Genomic DNA, 19,096 nt, shown 5'->3' with positions numbered 1-19,096 from the left:
CTTGGCACCCATTCGAAGCTGTTAGCCATTTGGGGAGTGGGCACATGCCCATTTGACTCCCACATTGTGGAACTGAGGGAACATGCAAACCCCAGTAATTCTATTCCTGTGCCAGGGGCTTAGGGGAGTTGCTGTTTGGTTTTGCTTTTAACCCTTTGTCTGGTAGGGAGTTCACAGAGGGCTCCCTCCCATTGTTGTATTTTGGCTGAGGAAGGACTACTCATGTGAGTAAAACAAATAGGTTTTAGCTGGCATTAGGTCCCCTCTGCCTTGGCAGGCGGTGAAAGAAGCCAGGGCACAAGAGTCTTCTTGTCCTGATGAAATATCTCCATAGCATCTTCGATTTGGTTACTCCTGTGATGCCAGGAGACTCTCCTGGGTCTTTGCCCAAGGAATGGTAGGATCCATTGGACAAGGTTGCAGCCACCCTTGCCCAAAGGGTTCTGCACTGTGCCAGCGAGGCAGCCTCCCCCATTGAACCTGAGCTCTTGGTGTGCTTCTACCTTATCAAAACGTAGGGCTATGTGTGCTCAGGGTGTGGGGCCAACATCTGGCTCATATTTGGGCAAATAGCCAGGTAGTTTGAATTTACATATAACTTGGTGCCATCTAGAGGCTGGGATAAGGTGACCATCAGGAGTCCCAGACCGGATATATTTGCAAATGTGGCCTCTAAGGGTATGTCTACACTGCAATTAGACACCCACGGCTGGCTGGTGCCAGCTGATGCGGGCTCGCGGGGCTCAGGCTAGGAGGCTGTTTAATTGTGATGCTAATGTTTGGGCTCAGGCTGGAGCCTGGGCTCTAAGACACTGCGAGATAGCAGGGTCCCAGAGCTTGGGCTGCAACCTGAGCCCGAATGTCTACACTGCAATTAAACAGCCCCTGAGCCCTGTGAGCCCAAGTCAGCTGGCACAGGCCAGCCGTGGGTGTCTAATTGCACTGTAGACATACCTAACACTGCCAGCCAAATGGTGGGCCTAGAATTACGTGCTCACCTCTTTGTGCTCGCAGCTGCACACTTTAAGTTTCCTAGCTTTCTGTCTGCACCCAGTTTTGGAGGCCAGGTTGAGACCTAGCTAAAATCAAGGCCAAGACGGCTAAGCACAAGTCTGTGGTCAATTAGGGTCATGATTATGCATGTCACAAACCCGCCCCCCTCCCCCCAGACATGGAGATTAGGTTGAGGTCCTTTCCATAATTAAGTCCTTATAGTTCAGTCATTTTGGACTTATCTGAGTGTAGTAAAAATGCTAAATCCTGCTTCTCTTGTTCACATGAGTCAATCATACTCAGTTGGATGAGAACAGAAGAACATCATCACATAAGAATGGCCATACTGGGTCAGACCAATGGCTCAGCTAGGCCATCCTGTCTCTGACAGAGGCCAATGCCAGATGCTTCAGAGGGAATGAACAGAACAGGGCAATTTATCAAGTGATCCATCCCCTGTCACCCACTCCCAGCTTCTGGCAGTCAGAGGTTTAGGGACAACCAGAGCATTGGCTTGTGTCCCTGACCATTTTGGCTAATAGCCATTGAGGGACACATCCTCCATGAACTGACATTTTTTAAACTCAATTATGCTTTGGGCCTTCACAACATCTCCTGGCAATGAGTTACGCAGGTTGGCTTTGTATTAGTAGGATTTTATGTTTGTAGTTTGTATAATCTAAAATGAAGGATAAAGAATAAGATAATAATGTAGCATGTATCAGATGTATTGATGTATGATTTGACCATATCCTGCCAGCCACCCTTTTTGAGTAGCAGAAAGGAATGGCCTAATGTGGCATTGGTAGAGATGCATCAGCCAGAATTTCTTTACTTTTGGACTGATTTCAAGGCAGTAATAGACCTTTGAGGGTCACCGCTTTGTTGTAGGTTTAGCATTTTAAAATAAGTAAAAGAATGCTGTGATTGTTTTTCTTTTGAATTGCAATTTGGTGTTCCTGTTCAAAATGTTCTGTGTAAATTAATTCTGTTTTGTATGTCAATGAGGAATGTGTGTTAAGAGATAAGTGTGAAGGCCATCACTAAACCAGATGTTCTAGGGAGAAACCGGAGACAGATGCAAGGGCGCCAGGAGGCTGCAACACGCCCCTATTGAAATGTCAGAGGAGGGCAGATTGACGACTCTAAAGATGAGACAGGCACCTATCAATGGGGACAGGATAGGTGTGATTAAAGCCAGCCTGGGGTAACTCCCTGAGAGACTTAATAAAAGAGCAAGATAAAGGATGAGAACGACAATTTAAGAAAACAAGCACTCGTCAAACAATTGATTACAACATGATGGTGCAAAACTCACTGGTCCCAGTGAAGGAAAATCACTATATAAACAGGGGGTGTGGCCATGAAATTTTGGGTTCATGCTGTCAAGATTTCCCCGGAGCATTGTGTCACGACCAATGGAACCCGACTCCTCCCTACCCGTGATCAACCTAGCTGGCCACCAGATTGATCCCAACTCTGGACTGGTAACTATAACATCAACTGGCGGGACAGTGTGTGTGTTTGTGGTGTGATTGAATGCATATGCTAATTGTTGTATCTTCAATAAACGTGGCACATTGCCTTTTCCCCTGAAAAAGATCCCGCTGTGCTTCTTATAAGCATAACATTTTTGGTGGAGAATGTGTTGTGTGACGTAGTACTTCCTTTTGTTTTTTTAAAACCTGCTGCCTGTTAATTTGGTTGGGTGACCCCTGGTCCTTGTGCTATGTGAGAAGATAAATAACACGTCCCTATTCACTGTCTCCACACCAGTCATGATTTTATAGACCTCTATCATCTCCCCCCTTAGTCGGCTCTTTTCCAAGCTGAACAGTCCCAGTCTTAATAATCTCTCCTCATGAATAGCCCCACTGAATGAATGGGACTCACTCACATGTGTAAAAACCAGCAGGATTTGACCCTAAAGGCTACATCTATGCTTGGAGCTAGGGGTGTGACCCCAGCTCATGCCGACACTCTTGTGCTAGCTCTTATCAAGCTAGTGTGCTAAAAACAGTAGTGTAGCCGCGGTAGCCCAGGCGGCAGCAAGCGGTGGCCTAGCTTAGCCACCGCCAACACACGCCTAGGGGGACCAGGCAGGTTTGTGTGCTGGGCATCTAGCCTAGGCCACCGCTTGCCACTGCCCGGGCTACCGCAGCTACACCTTAGCCCAATGAGGGTGAATGCGAGTATGTCTACACGAGCTGGGAACACACGCCAAGCTCCAAGTGTAGACAGTCAAAGCCTGAAACGTATGCCTTTTTGTAAAAGACGGAAAATAATATGAAACAAGTAAATGCATTTTCCTCAAAGTTTTCCAAGGCAAAAAAATCACTTTGGGCCATGGAGAATGTCAGCTCAAAAAGACTTTTTTTTTGCAAAGTTATGCGCAAGCGGAAGCAGGGCGTTATAACTAGGCTGGCAATGCTGCTGGAGCTTTTAGCACTACCAATGCCAGAATGCCCCCAGCTCAAAGAAAAATGCCTTCGCCTCTCAACAGGCAAGGGGCCATTGTCTCCACTACCCTCCAACCTGTATAGTCAGTTACGCCAGTGACAGTGAGTGCAAAGGGGTATAAAACACTGTCACACAAGAACAGGAGTGTTCCACACTCATTTTGCACTGGTGCACGGGACAATCCAAGGTGCAGGACAAAGATCTGCAAGCTGGCTGGTTTTTCAAGTTAAAGCTTAAACTGTGGAAAGGAACGGAGATGGTTTGGAAGGCAAATGCTCCTTGACCCACCTGGAATCACGGTGATTGTTTTCAGTGCGCGGAGGACACGGAACGTTCGTAGAGCTGAGACATTTCCCAAATCCACAAACTCTGTGGTGTAACTGTGGAGAGGGGGAAAGAAGGATTCAGACTTTGCTCTGCTGTGGCAGCTGGACGTGAGGGGTGTTTTGCAGCACTCTAGGGCATGGTCACTTTCAGAGACAAAAGCAGTAGAGCTGCCAACCTGCAACATTGCCTCCGAGGGAGCCTATGCTGTGTGCTGCTCTGAGTGCCTGAAGAGGACTTGTTAGCACTTCACAGCTACTTGCAAAGACTCATGGGGGAAGGTCTGGAGCTGTGTTGCCTTGAGAGGGCTGGGGAAAGCTTCCAGGAGCAAGGTGCCTGTGGTATTGTCTACACTGGGAAGTTTTACACCAGGTGAGCTATACCGATTGATTCCTGATGATGATGATAGCATCCTTGAGTTCCAGTCTTGGACCATGGCCCCACTGCACTAGGTGCTGTACAAACACTTAGACAACCCAACCCCCTGCCCCAGCCCAGTGAAAGTGAGTGAGGGTGGGGTAGAGTGAGTCACCAAGGGAGGGGGAATGTAGTGATCGGGGAGCAGAGCCTTGGGGTAGGGGCAAGCTAAGGTGTTAGGTTTTGTGCAATTAGAGAGTTGGCAACACTAATCTGGGAAGGCTGGGAGCCATAGGCATGGTAACTAGGGGTGCGGGGGGTTCTGAAGGACCCCAGATTTTATGTGGGGTCCCGGCTGCTGCCCCTCAACTGGGGCTCCATTGCTGGCCCCACGCCTGGGGTCCCGGCTGCTGCCCCCGACCCCAGCTGTAGCCCCAGCCTTGGTCCCCTTACCCCTGTCTGGGTCCCCCCTCCCGGAGACATGGCCCTGCTCCCAGCCCCAGCTCTGCAGGGGGCAGGGACAGACACAGACGCGGTAAGAGGGTTGGCTTTCAGCACCCCCACTATTAAAAGTGTTCCAGCGCCACTGGTGGGAGCAGGGGAGGTCGGACTCTACAGCATCCCCTCTGGGCTGCCACCATTCCATCCCCATGGAGCAGAGAACCCGCTGGGTCCTGCACAGCAAGCAAGGCCTGGTGTTTAACAGTGGAGTCAGCATCACGCCTCCTGGGACCAGTACTGGGACCAGAGCTTAGCCCACAGGAGTTGGCACCACCCATCCTGGTCTGCACAGAGCCAGTCATTGGTGGCCAGCATCATGTCACCAAACTCAGTGGATCAAAATAGTCTTTCATTGTGATTCCCTTTCCAAGTGAAGAGGAGGCCAGAGGAGCACGTGCATCTTTCCCCTGCCCTTCCCTGCAGGTTGTCCTACAGGACAGAATAATAGAATCATAGAATATGAGGATTGGAAGGGACCTCAGGAGGTCATCTAGTCCAACCCCCTGCTCAAAGCAGGACCAATCCCCAATTAAATCATCCCAGCCAGGACTTTGTCAAGCCTGACCTTAAAAACTTCTAAGGAAGGAGATTCCACCACCTCCCTAGGTAACGCATTCCAGTGTTTCACCACCCTCCTAGTGAAAAAGTTTTTCCTAATATCCAACCTAAACCTCCCCCACTGAAACTTGAGACCATTACTCCTTGTTCTGTCATCAGCTACCACTGAGAACAGTCTAGATCCATCCTCTTTGGAACCCCCTTTCAGGTAATTGAAAGCAGCTATCAAATCCCCCCTCATTCTTCTCTTCCTCAGACACAACCCCAGTTCCCTCAGCCTCTCCTCACAAGTCATGTGTTCCATTTCCCTAGTCATTTTTGTTGCCCTTCCCTGGACTCTCTCCAATTTTTCCACATCCTCCTTGTAGTGTGGGGCCCAAAACTGGACACAGTACTCCAGATGAGGCCTCACCAATAGAGGGGAACGATCACGTCCCTCGATCTGCTCGCTATGCCCCTACTTATACATCCCAAAATGCCATTGGCCTTCTTGGCAACAAGGGCACACTGTTGACTCATATCCAGCTTCTCGTCCACTGTCACCCCTAGGTCCTTTTCTGCAGAACTGCTGCCGAGCCATTCGGTCCCTAGTCTGTAGCAGTGCATTGGATTCTTCCGTCTTAAGTGCAGGACTCTGCACTTGTCTTTGTTGAACCTCATCAGATTTCTTTTGGCCCAATCCTCTAATTTGTCTAGGGCCCTCTGTATCCTATCCCTACCCTCCAGCGTACCTACCTCTCCTCCCAGTTTAGTGTCATCTGCAAACTTGCTGGGGGTGCAATCCACACCATCCTCCAGATCATTTATGAAGATATTGAACAAAACCAGCCTCAGGATTGACCCTTGGGGCACTCCACTTGATACCGGCTGCCAACTAGACATGGAGCCATTGATCACTACCCATTGAGCCCGACAATCTAGCCAACTTTCTCTCCACCTTATAGTCCATTCATCCAGCCCATACTTCTTTAACTTGCTGGCAAGAATACTGTGGGAGACTGTGTCAAAAGTTTTGCTAAAGTCAAGAAACAACACGTCCACCGCTTTCTCCTCATCCACAGAGCCAGTTATCTCCTCATAGAAGGCAATTAGATTAGTCAGGCATGACTTGCCCTTGGTGAATCCATGCTGACTGTTTCTGATCACTTTCCTCTCCTCTAAGTGCTTCAGAATTGATTCCTTGAGGACCTGCTCCATGATTTTTCCAGGGACTGAGGTGAGGCTGACTGGCCTGTAGTTCCCAGGATCCTCCTTCTTCCCTTTTTTAAAAAGAGAGTCTCTCTTTTTTCCCATCTGTAAAATGGGGAGAAGGAGCCTTTGCCAGAGGGCCCTGCAGGTATAGAATCCAGGGCTCCTGAGCTACCAGGCAGCCAGCACCTGCAGGCTGTCCCCCAGCAGCAGCTCTACCCAGCCTGTGTGCCATGTCCCATGACTGGCTGAGACCATCTTACGGGTTTGATAGGCAGCAGCCTCCTGTTTGGCTCCCGGCTATATACAAACCCAAGGGGCATTCCAGCAGGTGTCCATGATGGTTCCTGTTCTATGCTCTTGAAACTCTTGGCTTGATCTCGGCTTGTTCTGGACTTTGCGCCTGACTCAGACCCTGAAAAGTTACTTGGATTCTGACCCTTGGTATCGACCCTGGCCCAGAACGGACCGGGAACTCCTCAGCTACTCCCAGCCTCTGCTGGGACCCTGATGGACCCTACTCCATGCAGCGGCTGCCGAGCCTGCAAAGCATTTTCAGACTCTCGGATGAGGGAGCAGCGCTGCAGGAACGAGAAGGCTGCATGAAGGAGATGGACAACACTTGCTACAGTGACTTGCTAAACCTTATTAGCTAAACTAATTTGACTCTGCTTGGATGGAAACACCACCTGAGGGACTGCGAATGAGGAGCAAGGCTGAACCTGACAGATCAAAGCATGGGGAGCCAAGCAGTGGCGTGAGGCAGTCATCAGGGTTAGGACTGGTCGGATTTAACGTCTTCACTGCTCACCTGGAAGAGGGAGCAGCCGGCACATTAACCAGTCCCAGCGGATATTGAAGGGGTGTGGTGTGAACACTAGTGAGGACAGAGAAATAATAGGAAGAGATTCACTGCAGAGAGACTAGAAATATGGATAGGAAGTAGCACAATTTGATTCTTCCTGGGCAAAGTGAGGTAACAAGCCAGGCCTGACTGAGAGGGACAGGCAAGGTGGCCATAGGGGGCCACCAACCAGAGCAAAACCCCAAGTGTAGACAAGGAAAGTCACAATATGCCCCAGTGACGTTTAACCCTGCTTGGCACTAGGGTTAGCGCCACCGATGCAATCACAGCTCTCCTTGTCTACATTTAGGGTGTGGCTACTTTAGTGACTGGCCATCCAGTGCAGGAATTGGGGCATACCCCCACTGTAGACTATACCAGCTCTAACATCTGTGGCTTTCCAGACATTTGTTTCCAATTCATCCTATACCACAGATGTTACAACTTGGTTAGCTGGGCTTCCTGCCTGTGCCACGTCCCTTACTGAGTATACTTACGCCATAACGATAACACTGAAATCCAGCCAGTTCCATGGGTCACGTAGGAATGTAAATTGGTCAATGCAAAATCCTCTGGCTACTATCTTTATCATGGACTCGAAGGTGTATATCCCAGTGAAGGTGTATCTGAAAGCAGAAACAGTGACTTATGGTAAGTAGACAAGACAAGCAGCTCAAAGGGAAAACTATCCAAGACACTTGCAAAAATGTTATGTGTATGCGGGAAAAATGGGTCCTGGGACCTTCATGGGAAAAGGGTTGGAAAATATCTCTTATCAGTCATTTTCCATGGCTGCTGACAGCAGCTGAGCTCTGCTAGCATTAGCAAAATTGGGAGCCTTAATACAGATGGGCCACTCACTACCAGCACTACTTTCAGCACCATGGGCCGGATTTCCAAATGAGCTCAGCATGGTGAGGGCACGCAGGGTCTGGGCCATTAGTGTCACCACCAGGGCTGCTGGATGTTTTGAAAACTTCAGCCCCTGTTTAGGCGCCTAAATGGGAGGCTCTTTGGAAAATCTGGCACTGATAGTGGGCGCTGAGCCATGGTAATCTGGCCCCAAATTTTGGGTGCTGAGTCCTCAAAAACCTGCTGCCTGCTCGGAGCCCTGTCTGTCCTGCAGCTGAGCCGCAGTGAGTAGTGGTGGGAGGCTGTTCAGAAATGTGCCCATGGTTGCAAAGTCTAGAGCTGGAGACAAACTTGGGTTCTGAGATCACAAACATGGCGATAGCTCAGTCCAGGGGTCTCCAAACTACACATGCCCATTTCCAAAGGCCCCTTTCCCTCAGGCCCCTCTCCGATAAGCAGGACAGATTTCTGTAGAGAGCAGCCACGCAGCGAAAGGGGCCGCCCTCTCCAGTGCCATCAGGAGGCCAAGCTGCGATGGGAGGAAAGGAACTTACTCCACGTTCTTGGCCCACGGTGGCGGGTCGCTCATTGCCATGAACACACAGTTGGTCAAAATGGTGATCATGATAAACATGCTGAATAATTTATAACCAGGTCAAGGAAAATCTCTCTGGGCATGTCACAGGCTCACCTCCTCCCCCGAGTCCTCTCCAAGGCCGGGTGCAGCGGTAAGAGCACATGCAGCATTCCCCTCCATCCCAGCCCTGGAGTGAGGCTCCCAGACAAGATGCCTGGCGTTTCAGAACAACGCAGAGATGAAGAAAGCTTAAACTATTCCACCAGTGTCCCTCTTCACTATGGTCACTTCTCCACCTCCAGCCACACCCACAGCCTGCCCCAAGCCCCAGCCCTTCCTGGCATCCCTTGGCCCTCCTCTCCCCTTCCCAACCCCCAACCTCTAGCCACTTGGCAAACAGGATCTTCCTTTTGGCCCCCCGCCTCTCTCCCTAGCAACCTGCCCCCACCTACTGGGCCCTTCAGGCAGCTGAGATGCGCCCTCACCACAGGCACTAATGGGCCCCTTAAAGAGATGCTCAGGTTCAGCTACAGCTATTTGACTCGAAGCAGGAGTGAGTTCAGGCAAGCCTGTGAGGTCAGGCTGGGTGATCACGGTGGTCCCTTCTGGCCTTAAAAATCTCTGACTCTCCTGAGCAGAGCAGGTGAACACTTCTCTGTTCATATTCTCCTTGCACACCCTGCTGCCCTCACTGACCTGACCGCCCCCGCCCTATCTCCTCCTGCCCGTGACCCCTCAGCTCCTAGTACACGCTGCACCCGCCGGCAGCTGGAGAACTCCCTCCTAGGCAGGGCCGGATTTATACCTTGCGTGCCCCTAGGCAGGGTCCCCACACCACTCCCGGTGGCTGGGCGGCTGCGGGGGCCCCGGCTTCAAGCTGCCCGGCACTGCTTGCAGCGGCTCAGCTCTCCAGTGTCCCCTGCCGCCTGCGGCTCACAGTTCCAGGCCCCCACCGCCGACCGCAGTGACCAGGAGCTGTGGGGTGGACCCTTGTGGCGGCCAGGAGCTGTGGGGTGGCCCCCAGTGCTCGCAGCGGCTCGGACCTCCTAACCGCCACTTTTAACTTTTAGGCACCCCACTGCCCAGCGCCCCTCTGTCCACAGACCCCCCCACTGCCCAACACCCCGAAACACACAAACCTCCTCTACTCCCCACTGCCCAGCGTCCCCCACAAACTCCCCACTACCTAGCATCCCCCACCCCCTCACTGCCCAGATCCCCCCCACAAGCCCCTCCAGAGACCCACTCTCCCGTGTCTTGCCCCCTGGCCACACTCACTGGCCCCACTGGGAGGTGACTGTGTCCACTGGGTTAAGTTAGGAGTGCTCCAGCAGGGCTGTGTGCGGCCGTCTCCCCCTCAGCCGGCCCCAACCCCTGCCAGGACCTGGGAGCGGCAAAAATTGCATTTTTAGGCACCCCTAGAATGCCGGCATCCCTAGGCACGTGCCTAATGAGAAATCCGGCCTTGCTCCTAGACCCCCTTCAGTCTGGCTTTTGTCTCCCCCCAACCCCGCCACAACATCTCTGCTCCTCTTCCTGGCTGGGCCTTGTGGTCTGTTCCCCATCCCTCAGTATCTCTGTGGCCTTTGATGCTCTCAGTCACTCTTTCCTTCCTTGACCTCCGCAGGACTGGGACAAGTACCTGCCCACCTGCGGTACAGGGAAGTGCCCCAGGAATCCACAGGCTTCTTCCCTTTCGAGCTGTTGTATGGGAGGAGAGTGAGGGGACCCCCTGGACCTGGTAAGGGACGATTGGGAGGAGAAGTGGGAAGATCCCCTGGTGGATCTCTTCCCTGAGATAGGAGCCAATCCTCCCATCAGGTGTCCCCTGTTCAGAGTCACTGGGAAAACAGCCCAGAACCTGGAGAGAGAGGTCAAGGACATGCTGGCTTTAGAGGGGATCCAGTCGTTCAACAGCCCATGGGCTCACTCGTGGGGCTGGTCCCCAAGAAAGATGGGTCAATCCGATTCTGTGGGGACTATCGGAAACTTAATGCCATCACCATGTCCAATGCCTACCCCATGCCTAGGCCTGGTGAGATTCTAGACAAGCTGCGGGGGCGGGGGAAGGGGGCTCATTACCTCTCTACTACGGATCACCCCAAAGGCGACTGGCGGGTGCCTTTGGACCCAGATCCAGGTTGAAATCTGCCTTCACCACCCCTTTGGGGCTCTTTGAGTTCCTGGTCCTGTCTTTTGACCTCAAGGGAGCTTTGGCCACCTCCCAGCGCTGGGTGGATCAGTTACTGAGCGGGATGGAGAACTTGGCCCTAGTATACATTAATGATATCTGTGTCTCTAGCCAGACCTGGGAGGAGCACGTGTCCCAGGTGAAGAGGGTGCTGGGCTGCCTCAAGGAGGCAGGACTGACAGTAAAAGCTGGAAAGTTGAAGGTGGGGATGGCAGAGGTGTCGTACCTGGGCCACAAGGTTTGGAGTGGCTGCCCAAGCCTAGAGCTGGCCAAGGTGGAGACGATCAGAGGTTGGCCTGTTCCCCAGACCAAGAAACAGGTCCAGGCCTTTGTTGGGATGGCGGGGTACTACTGGAGGTTTGTACCCCACTTTAGCTTGCTAGCTGCCCCCAGCACTGAGCTATGTAAGAAGGGTAAATCAGATGAGGTGGTCTGGACTGAGCAGTGCGAGAGGCCTCTCTGTGCACTGAAGGAGGCTCCAATCCAGGGCCCGGTAAATCTGGTAAACCCAGACTTTGCCAAGCCCTTTGCAGCGTTCACCGATGACTCAGATGCAGGGCTGAGCGCAGTGCTGATGCAAGCTGATTGTAAGTGGGGAGACACCCCATCAGGTACCTGAGCAAGAAGCTGCAGTCCTGGGAGCAGAACTATGTGGCCATCGAGAAGAAATGCCTGGCCATGGGGCAGGCCCTTGAAAAGCTGCAGCCGTATCTATTGGGTGGTGCTTTGCTGTGTACACTGACCCCTCTCCCCCGACGTGGCTGCATCCAATGAAAGGGGCTGATGCCAAGCTGCTGGTGACCGAGACACCTGGTCAGAGGGTGGCCAAGGTCAGGAAGGGGGCTCTTAACCAAGAGAGCCCGAATCGCAGCCCTCCAGACTGGAGCGCTGGGAGAAGACCCGATCTCAGTTTGAACCCCAGGGGTTTTGGGGTGGCAAAAGGGCCCGGGCCACATAAACCTTTCCACGTGTGGCCTGCGAGGGCCATCAAGCACACCTGGACCTAAGGGAGGGCGTGAAACTGGAAGGGCCTGGTGTAACTCCCACCAAGGAATGGGAAAGATGCTGGGGCATCCATGGGAATGTTGGTGGGTTCAAACTTCACCAGGTCACTGGCTAAAGTGACCCCGCTCAGTTCAGTCTCGAAGGGGGGAGAGATGTGACAAAGTGGAAATGTTCTTAATGTTTTCTCTGAATACTGTGTGGGTACCTCAGTTTCCCCTATACATTTCTTAAGTATCTAGATGATGGGATAATGGTGTGTGCTTGTTGCAGAACCCTAGAGGGCCAGTGTGATGCTGTATGCACAGAGAATGGCCGACACCCTGTCTCCTGGCAATGGATGGCCTGGGCCCCTCCCCTGCAAAAGTGCCAACCGAAGGTGTTGGAGAACAAAGAGATCAAGTGGCCTCCTGGCCTGGGAAAGAGACAAAGGCCAGAGGAGGGGCTGCAGGGGGTTTCAGTTTAGAGCTGGCTGGGGAAACGGAGGAAGGCCCAGAACTGGGGTCTGGGCTCCCTACCTGCCAAGATGGACCTGACTGAGGGTCCTGTTTTCCGTACCTACAAGCTCTGTTTTGGACTGTGTTCCTGTCATCTAATAAACCTTCTGTTTTACTGGCTGGCTGAGAGTCACAGTGAATCGCAGGAAGTGGGGGGTGGAGGGCCCTGACTCCCCCACACTCCGCGATGATTAGGGTTGGAAGAGACCTGAGGAGGTCATCTAGTCCAACCCCCTGCTCAAAGCAGGACCAGCACCAACTAAATCATCCCACCCAGGCCTTTGTCAAGCCGGGCCTTAAAAACCTCTAAGGATGGAGATTCCACCACCTCCCTAGGTAACCCATTCCAGTGCTTCACCACCCTCCGAGTGAAATAGTGTTTCTTAATATCCAACATAGACCTCTCCCACTGCAACTTGTTCTTGTCATCTGCCACCACTGAGAACAGCCTAACTCCAACCTTTTTGGAACCCCCCCTTCAGGTAGTTGAAGGCTGCTATCAAATCCCCCCTTACTCTTCTCTTCTGCAAACTAAATAACCCCAGTTCCCTCAGCCTCTCCTCATAAGTCATGTGCTCCAGCCCCCTAATCATCAAGTGATCCATCCCCTGTCGCCCATTCCCAGCTTCTGGCAAACAGGTTAAGGACACCATCCCTGCCCATCCTGGCTTATAGCCATTGATGGACCTATCGTCCAGGAACTTATCTAGTTCTTTTTGGAACCCTGTTATAGTCTTGGCCTTCATAACATCCTCTGGCAAGGAGTTCCACAGGCTAACTGTGTGTTGTGTGAAGAAATACTTCCTTTTGTTTGTGTTAAACCTGCTGCCTATTAATTTCATTTGGTGACCCCTAGTTCTTGTGTTATGAGGAGTAAATAACACTTCCTTATTTACTTTCTCCCTACCAGTCATGATTTTATAGACCTCTATCATATCCCCCCCCTTAGTCGTCTCTTTTCCTAGCTGAAAAGTCCCAGCCCTTTTCATATGGAAGCTGTTCTATAGTTGAGTAGTTTTGTATCATCGACAAATTTTGCCACCTCACTGTTTACCCTTTTTCCAGATCATTTATGAATACACTGAATAGGACTAGTCCCAGTACAGAACCTGCGGGACACCACGATTTACCTCTCTCCATTCTGAAAACTGACCATGTATTTGTTTCCTATCTTTTAACCAGTTACCAATCCAAGAGAGGACCTTCCCACTTATCCCATGACAGCTTACTTTGCTTAAGAGCCTTTGGTGAGGGACCTTTCTGAAAATCTAAGTACACTATATCCACTGGATCCTCCTTTCCCACATGATTGTTGACCCTCTCAAAGAATTCTAGTAGATTGGTGAGGCATGATTTCCCTTTGCAAAAACCATGTTGACTTTTCCCCAACAAATTATGTTCATCTATGTGTCTGACAATTTTGTTCTTTACTATAGTTTCAACCAGTTTGCCTGGTACTGAAGTCTAGGCTCACCAGCCTGTAATTGCCAGGATCGAGGCGATCCTGGATGGAACCTTTTTAAAAAAATGGTGTAACATTAGCTAGTCTACAGTGATCTGGTACCGGAGCTGATTTAAGCGATAGGTTACATACCACAGTTAGTAGTTCTGCAATTTCATATCCGAGTTCCTTCAGAACTCTTGGGTGAATCCCATCTGGGCCTGATGACTTACTACTGTTTAATTTATGAAAGGATATGAATGTATAAGCACTTTGATGGCACCTCTTCTGAGGGGATTGAAGGGTCCCAGCATGTATAGGGCCGGGGTTGCGCTGAACCGGAAGATTGCTTTTCCTTTGTTTAGGACGATGAATGTCTGAAAAACAAAGAGAGAAGGAAGATTCATTATTCCCTCCTTACAACACACACACAAGCCAAACAAACAAAAACATAAGGCTACCCCAAGCAGAGCTTTTATGTCCAAAATCAAGTCAGCAGCTCCATGAATCTCACTATGGACTATGCTATTGCTAATACATTTCACTGGATGGTGTTCAGATCCTAGGTGATGGACAGAAGGATAAAACCTTAAGCTAGAGTGCTAGATGTTGGTGGATATCTGAATGATCAGTGTATAGCTTTAGCTTCAACTGATTATTAGCATGGCTGCTAATGGTGTCATCTATAGGTCATGTAAAAATCAAGTTTCCACAATAGCTTCATGTTTTCAGATGTTCATAATTTTTGAGATCTCTGGAGATGAAATTTTCCATACTTGGTCTCTTTTCAAATGAGAATATTGGCTCGTGCTAATGATAATCAGTGGTAATGACTGTTGCTTAATCAGGGCTATATTAGAATAATTTAGCTGATATTGAGTAGTTCAAATGTCAAACTGCTTCTACCGTGAAAAATGTCTTTATATAAAAAGTATTGAGGGGGTTTCTACATCTATTATGTCTCAATGACACCAGTTCAAATGTGCTGTTTACATATTAAAAGTTGTTGTTTTTTCTAGCTGCCAGCCTTGCAAACTCAACGTGGGATCTGAGAGTCAAGCTGGGAACCTTCATGGGCCACTCTGGCTTTAGACAAACTAAGCAGTTGCCCAGGGTGGCAGATTTCTGGAAGAAATGATTTTTTGAGCAGCATTGTGAGCGGCATTTGAGCAGCGTGCTCCCGACCACAACACTGTCTCAGATTTGGCCCAGATGCCCCTCTGTAATGGCAGCAGGGAAGGTTTAGGGGCCAAGGGCAGCACCTGTCCCCCCCACCTTCTTCAGGTTCTCAAAAGTGGTGGTGGGGGGGCAGTGGCCTTAGGTGCCCCCTATCTCCATTGCCTATGAAGGGGGGGGCGGCACACTGAAGTTTTGCCTAGGGTGGCACTTTGTCTTGAGTGATCTCTGGGGTTCTTTCCATCTTTCTTGTGCGCATCAGATTCCATTGTCAGTGACATCTGTGCACCTTGTTAGCCTCCTGGGCATCTATTTCCCATGAAGGACAATATAATAGCACGTCAGTTTTCCTACAATCTCAGATGCAGATGCATAGCGCCTTACTGTGCTGGAGGCTACTCAGTGTGTGCCAGGCAAGGAAAGCCCATGCAAATCATTCACAGAGCTGGTCAAATATCGGAAGAAAACTAGTCATAGATTTTTAAGGCCAGACGGGACCATTATGACCCTCTAGTCTGATCTCCTGCTGGACACAGGCCAGAGAACCCCGCCCAGTAATTATTTCAGCAAGCCAATAACTTCTGTCTGAGCTATTCATGGAAGTCTGGCATGTAAACAGGGAAGTTTATAGAAGATGACACTAGCCGTGGTAGAATCTGGAGTGGCGGCAGCTGACTAAGGGGTACAGTCATAGCCTCAGGAGCCTGCTCCAGGTCTCAGATCTTCACTGTTAATTTTTGGTGGAGCAGGGCATTGTGTGGAGGTGAAGGGCAGGAGCCGGTTACTGGGAGAGCCGTTAGGATCCTGCTGGGCTTTAGGAGCATAGGTGGATTAAGGTCTCCTGGGGCCCTGGGCCAGAGCAAGTGGGCGCGCTCTGGCACTGGAACCGTCGCCCTGCCCCACCGCTTCCACCTGTGGTCCCACCCCCATTCCTCCCCTTCCACCGGTGACCCCACCCACAGCCCCACTCCTTTCTGCCCCTTCCCCCATGGCCCTGGCCCTGTTCCACCCATGGCTCCATCCCATTCTGCCCCTTCCCCCATAGCCCTGCCCCCACTCTACTCCCTTCCCCCCTGGCCCCACCCCCATTTCGTCCGAGTCGCTCCTCATTCTGCTCCCCTCGCAGCCCCGCCCTCCATTCACAACTTTCTGCCCCCCTGCACTGTGGTCCCAAGACTGGAGAAGCTCTGTCCCCCCACCAGGGCCTGGGGCCGCAGCCAGGGTCTGGGTGCTGGGGATTCCCCTGCCCACCTCGTGGCTTCTGCCAGGGCTCCGGGCTTCCACCGCCCCATGGCAGATTTCCGCTGGTGCGCCCATTTTAATGGGGCCCCTGGGCACAGGCCCCATGGACCCATTGGATAATCCACCACTGGATGGGAGGGGCTGTGATGCTGGCAGGCCAGGTGCCAGCTCTTGCCAAAGCTTTAGGCCTCAGCTGAGCACTGACAAAGTCATTGCTGGAGACCAGTCTGTTTCCCCTGTGGGTCCGGGCTTGTCTGCATGGGCACTTTACAGCGCTGCAAGTTTCTCACTCAGGGGTGTGGAAAGACACCCCCTGAGCGCAGCAAGTTTCAGCGCTGTAAAGCACCAGTGTAGACAGTTCCCCAGCGCTGAGAGCCGCACTCCCAGCACTGGTAGCTACGCCCCCCCATGGAGGTGGTCGCTCTGCTGCGACTACACAAGTCGCGGTAGCGCTTTAACATTGCCTGTGTAGACTAGCCCGTAGTGTGGTTGAGATGGGTATTGCTGGATTTATAGCCATGTGTTTAGACTTTCTGAAATGCTTGTAAGCGGCTGCATGTGGTAGTCTCACCTATACTTTCTTTATCACCTGCTATACAGTAATATTTAAGTTTTTGCTTTGCCACTGTAAAAAATGTTTGCTCTGAAACTGTGAACCCTGCAGGAGGGATCATCTTCTGCCCATCAAGAAGGCTGATCAAAACTAAATGGGCCATTATGGGACATCACAATACAAAGACTTTCTTAATTGCCCCCTTACATCCAAGAAGAGGCTATGTAAAAAAGGGCTCATCCCATTAGCTTGAATTCTGGAAGAAGGGAAATAAAAATAGCTGATCAAGTCTCACAGGACTGGAGCTACAAACCAGAAGCAGAGATCCCCAGGCTCAAACTGGGTTAGCCCTAAAAGACATTCAGTGCTGACAGATTACTTTAGCTCTGTCATAGAATCATAGAATCATAGAATATCAGGGTTGGAAGGGACCTCAGGAGGTCATCTAGTCCAACCTCCTGCTCAAAGCAGGACTGATCCCCGACTAAATCATCCCAGCCAGGGCTTTATCAAGCCTGACCTTAAAAACTTCTAGGGAAGGAGATTCCACCACCTCCCTAGGTAACCCATGCCAGTGCTTCACCACCTTCCTCGTGAAAAAGTTTTTCCTAATATCCAACCTAAATCTCCCCCACTGCAACTTGAGACCATTACTCCTTGTTCTGTCATCTGCTACCACTGAGAACAGTCTAGAGCCATCCTTTTTGGAACCCCCTTTCGGGTAGTTGAAAGCAGCTATCAAATCCCCCCTCATTCTTCTCTTCTGAAGACTAAACATCCCCAGTTCCCTCAGCCTCTCCTCATAAGTCATGTGTTCCAGTCCCCTAATCATTTTTGTTGCCCTCCGCTGGACTCTTTCCAATTTATCCACATCCTTCTTGTAGTGTGGGGCCCAAAACTGGACACAGTACTCCAGATGAGGCCTCACCTTTTGGGACCACAGACTGTAACTTATCAGTGTACATACGTTTGCTTGCTTTAACCATGTTATAACTCTCTCCTTTCTTTTCTTAGTTAGTAAGTCCTTAGATAGATTATGACAGGATTGGCTAAAAGCGTCATTGGTATGAGATGGGAGGTATAAATTGACCTGGGGTAAGTGACTGAATATTTTGTGAGCTTTGGTGTATACCAGCCAACCACAGGTGCCAACTCCGTGGGTGGTCCGGGGCTGGAGCACCCACAGGGAAAAATTGGTGGGTTCTCTGCACCCGCTGTCAGCTCCCCACCCTGCCCCCCTGCCCCAGCTCACCTCCGCTCTGCCTCGGCCTCCTCCCCTGAGCGTGCCACGTCCCTGCTTCTCCCCCAAGCTCCCAGTGCTTGCCGCGCTGCAGCAAGTGCTGGGAGGGAGGGGGGAGGAGGGGGAACGCAGCGCGTTCCAGGAAGAGCGGGTGCCGGGGCGGGGATTTGTGGAAGGAGTCCAATGGGGAAGGGAGGGGGCAGAGTTGGGGCAGGGCCTTTGGAGAAGGGGTTGAAATGGGGGGCGGGGCAGGGATGGAGTCAGGGTGGGGGCGAGGCCAGGGGCAAGGCCGGGGGCACCAGGAAAAGTTGGCACTTATGCACCCAACTATCACTAAGTCCAACTTGCCTTAGTGGCAAGATAGACTGGATCGCCCAAGGGGGCAGGTAAGACTGTAATAGTACTTTAGGAGGTCACACTTGTTACTGGGTTGGTGAAATCTAATTGTAGAACACACAACTGGTTTGGGGTGTCTGCCCTGCTTCTTGACAGGTTGGCACTCACAGTCGTGAGCCACTCCCAACAGCGTGACAGGGTCATAGAATGGAGGGGCTGAGTGGGCCATTAAGAAGGTTGGGAGAAAATCATAAAAAATGGAAAGGGCAAAAATACCGTGTGCTCAGTTGTCTTCCCACCCATATCTTTTGTCTGTGTGATGCGATATTGTTATACTTGTGAGCTCCCTGGGAATAGGGGCCCTGCAATACTATAGATTCTGTAAAGTGCCTAGCACATGGAGAGCACTAAATTAAAACTAGGGCTGGTCAGACATTTTCCATCCAAACCACTTCTCGATGAAAAATTGGGTCTTCAACAAATGATTTTTTTTCATAAAAAGTGTCCACTTCAGTGGAAAATTTTGACTTTTTTCTAAAAAACCAAACATACAGAAACCTAAAAGTTAATGTCCGAAATGTCACCGCAATGTTTCATGGGAGTTGTAGTCAGGTGCTTCAGACCCCCATTCTGCCCTATAAGCCAAGCTCCCTAGTCGGACTTCATCTCCCATGATGCACTGCACCCATGGGACTCCCATGATACACTGCAGTTGCTCAGAAAGAGGGAGTCAATCGCTGACAAAAATTACATATAAGTACAAT

General features: G+C 51.0%; 1 protein-coding gene across 1 annotated transcript in view; it reads right to left on the bottom strand.

Annotated features, from left to right (window-relative positions):
* SCN4A (sodium voltage-gated channel alpha subunit 4) overlaps positions 1 to 19,096 on the bottom strand; it is a 111,394-nt gene that overhangs the window by 87,570 nt on the left and 4,728 nt on the right. Inside the window, exons 2-5 of the mRNA XM_074940960.1 lie at positions 14,044 to 14,162; positions 8,632 to 8,721; positions 7,723 to 7,851; positions 3,742 to 3,833 (exon numbers count right to left, since the gene is read on the bottom strand). Coding sequence (XP_074797061.1) covers positions 3,742 to 3,833; positions 7,723 to 7,851; positions 8,632 to 8,721; positions 14,044 to 14,162 — 430 coding nt within the window. The remainder of the gene's footprint in view (positions 1 to 3,741; positions 3,834 to 7,722; positions 7,852 to 8,631; positions 8,722 to 14,043; positions 14,163 to 19,096) is intronic.

Source organism: Natator depressus, chromosome 27 (assembly GCF_965152275.1).
Source record: "Natator depressus isolate rNatDep1 chromosome 27, rNatDep2.hap1, whole genome shotgun sequence".
Lineage (NCBI taxonomy): Eukaryota > Metazoa > Chordata > Testudines > Cheloniidae > Natator > Natator depressus.
This window is presented reverse-complemented; position numbering and strand designations above follow the sequence as displayed.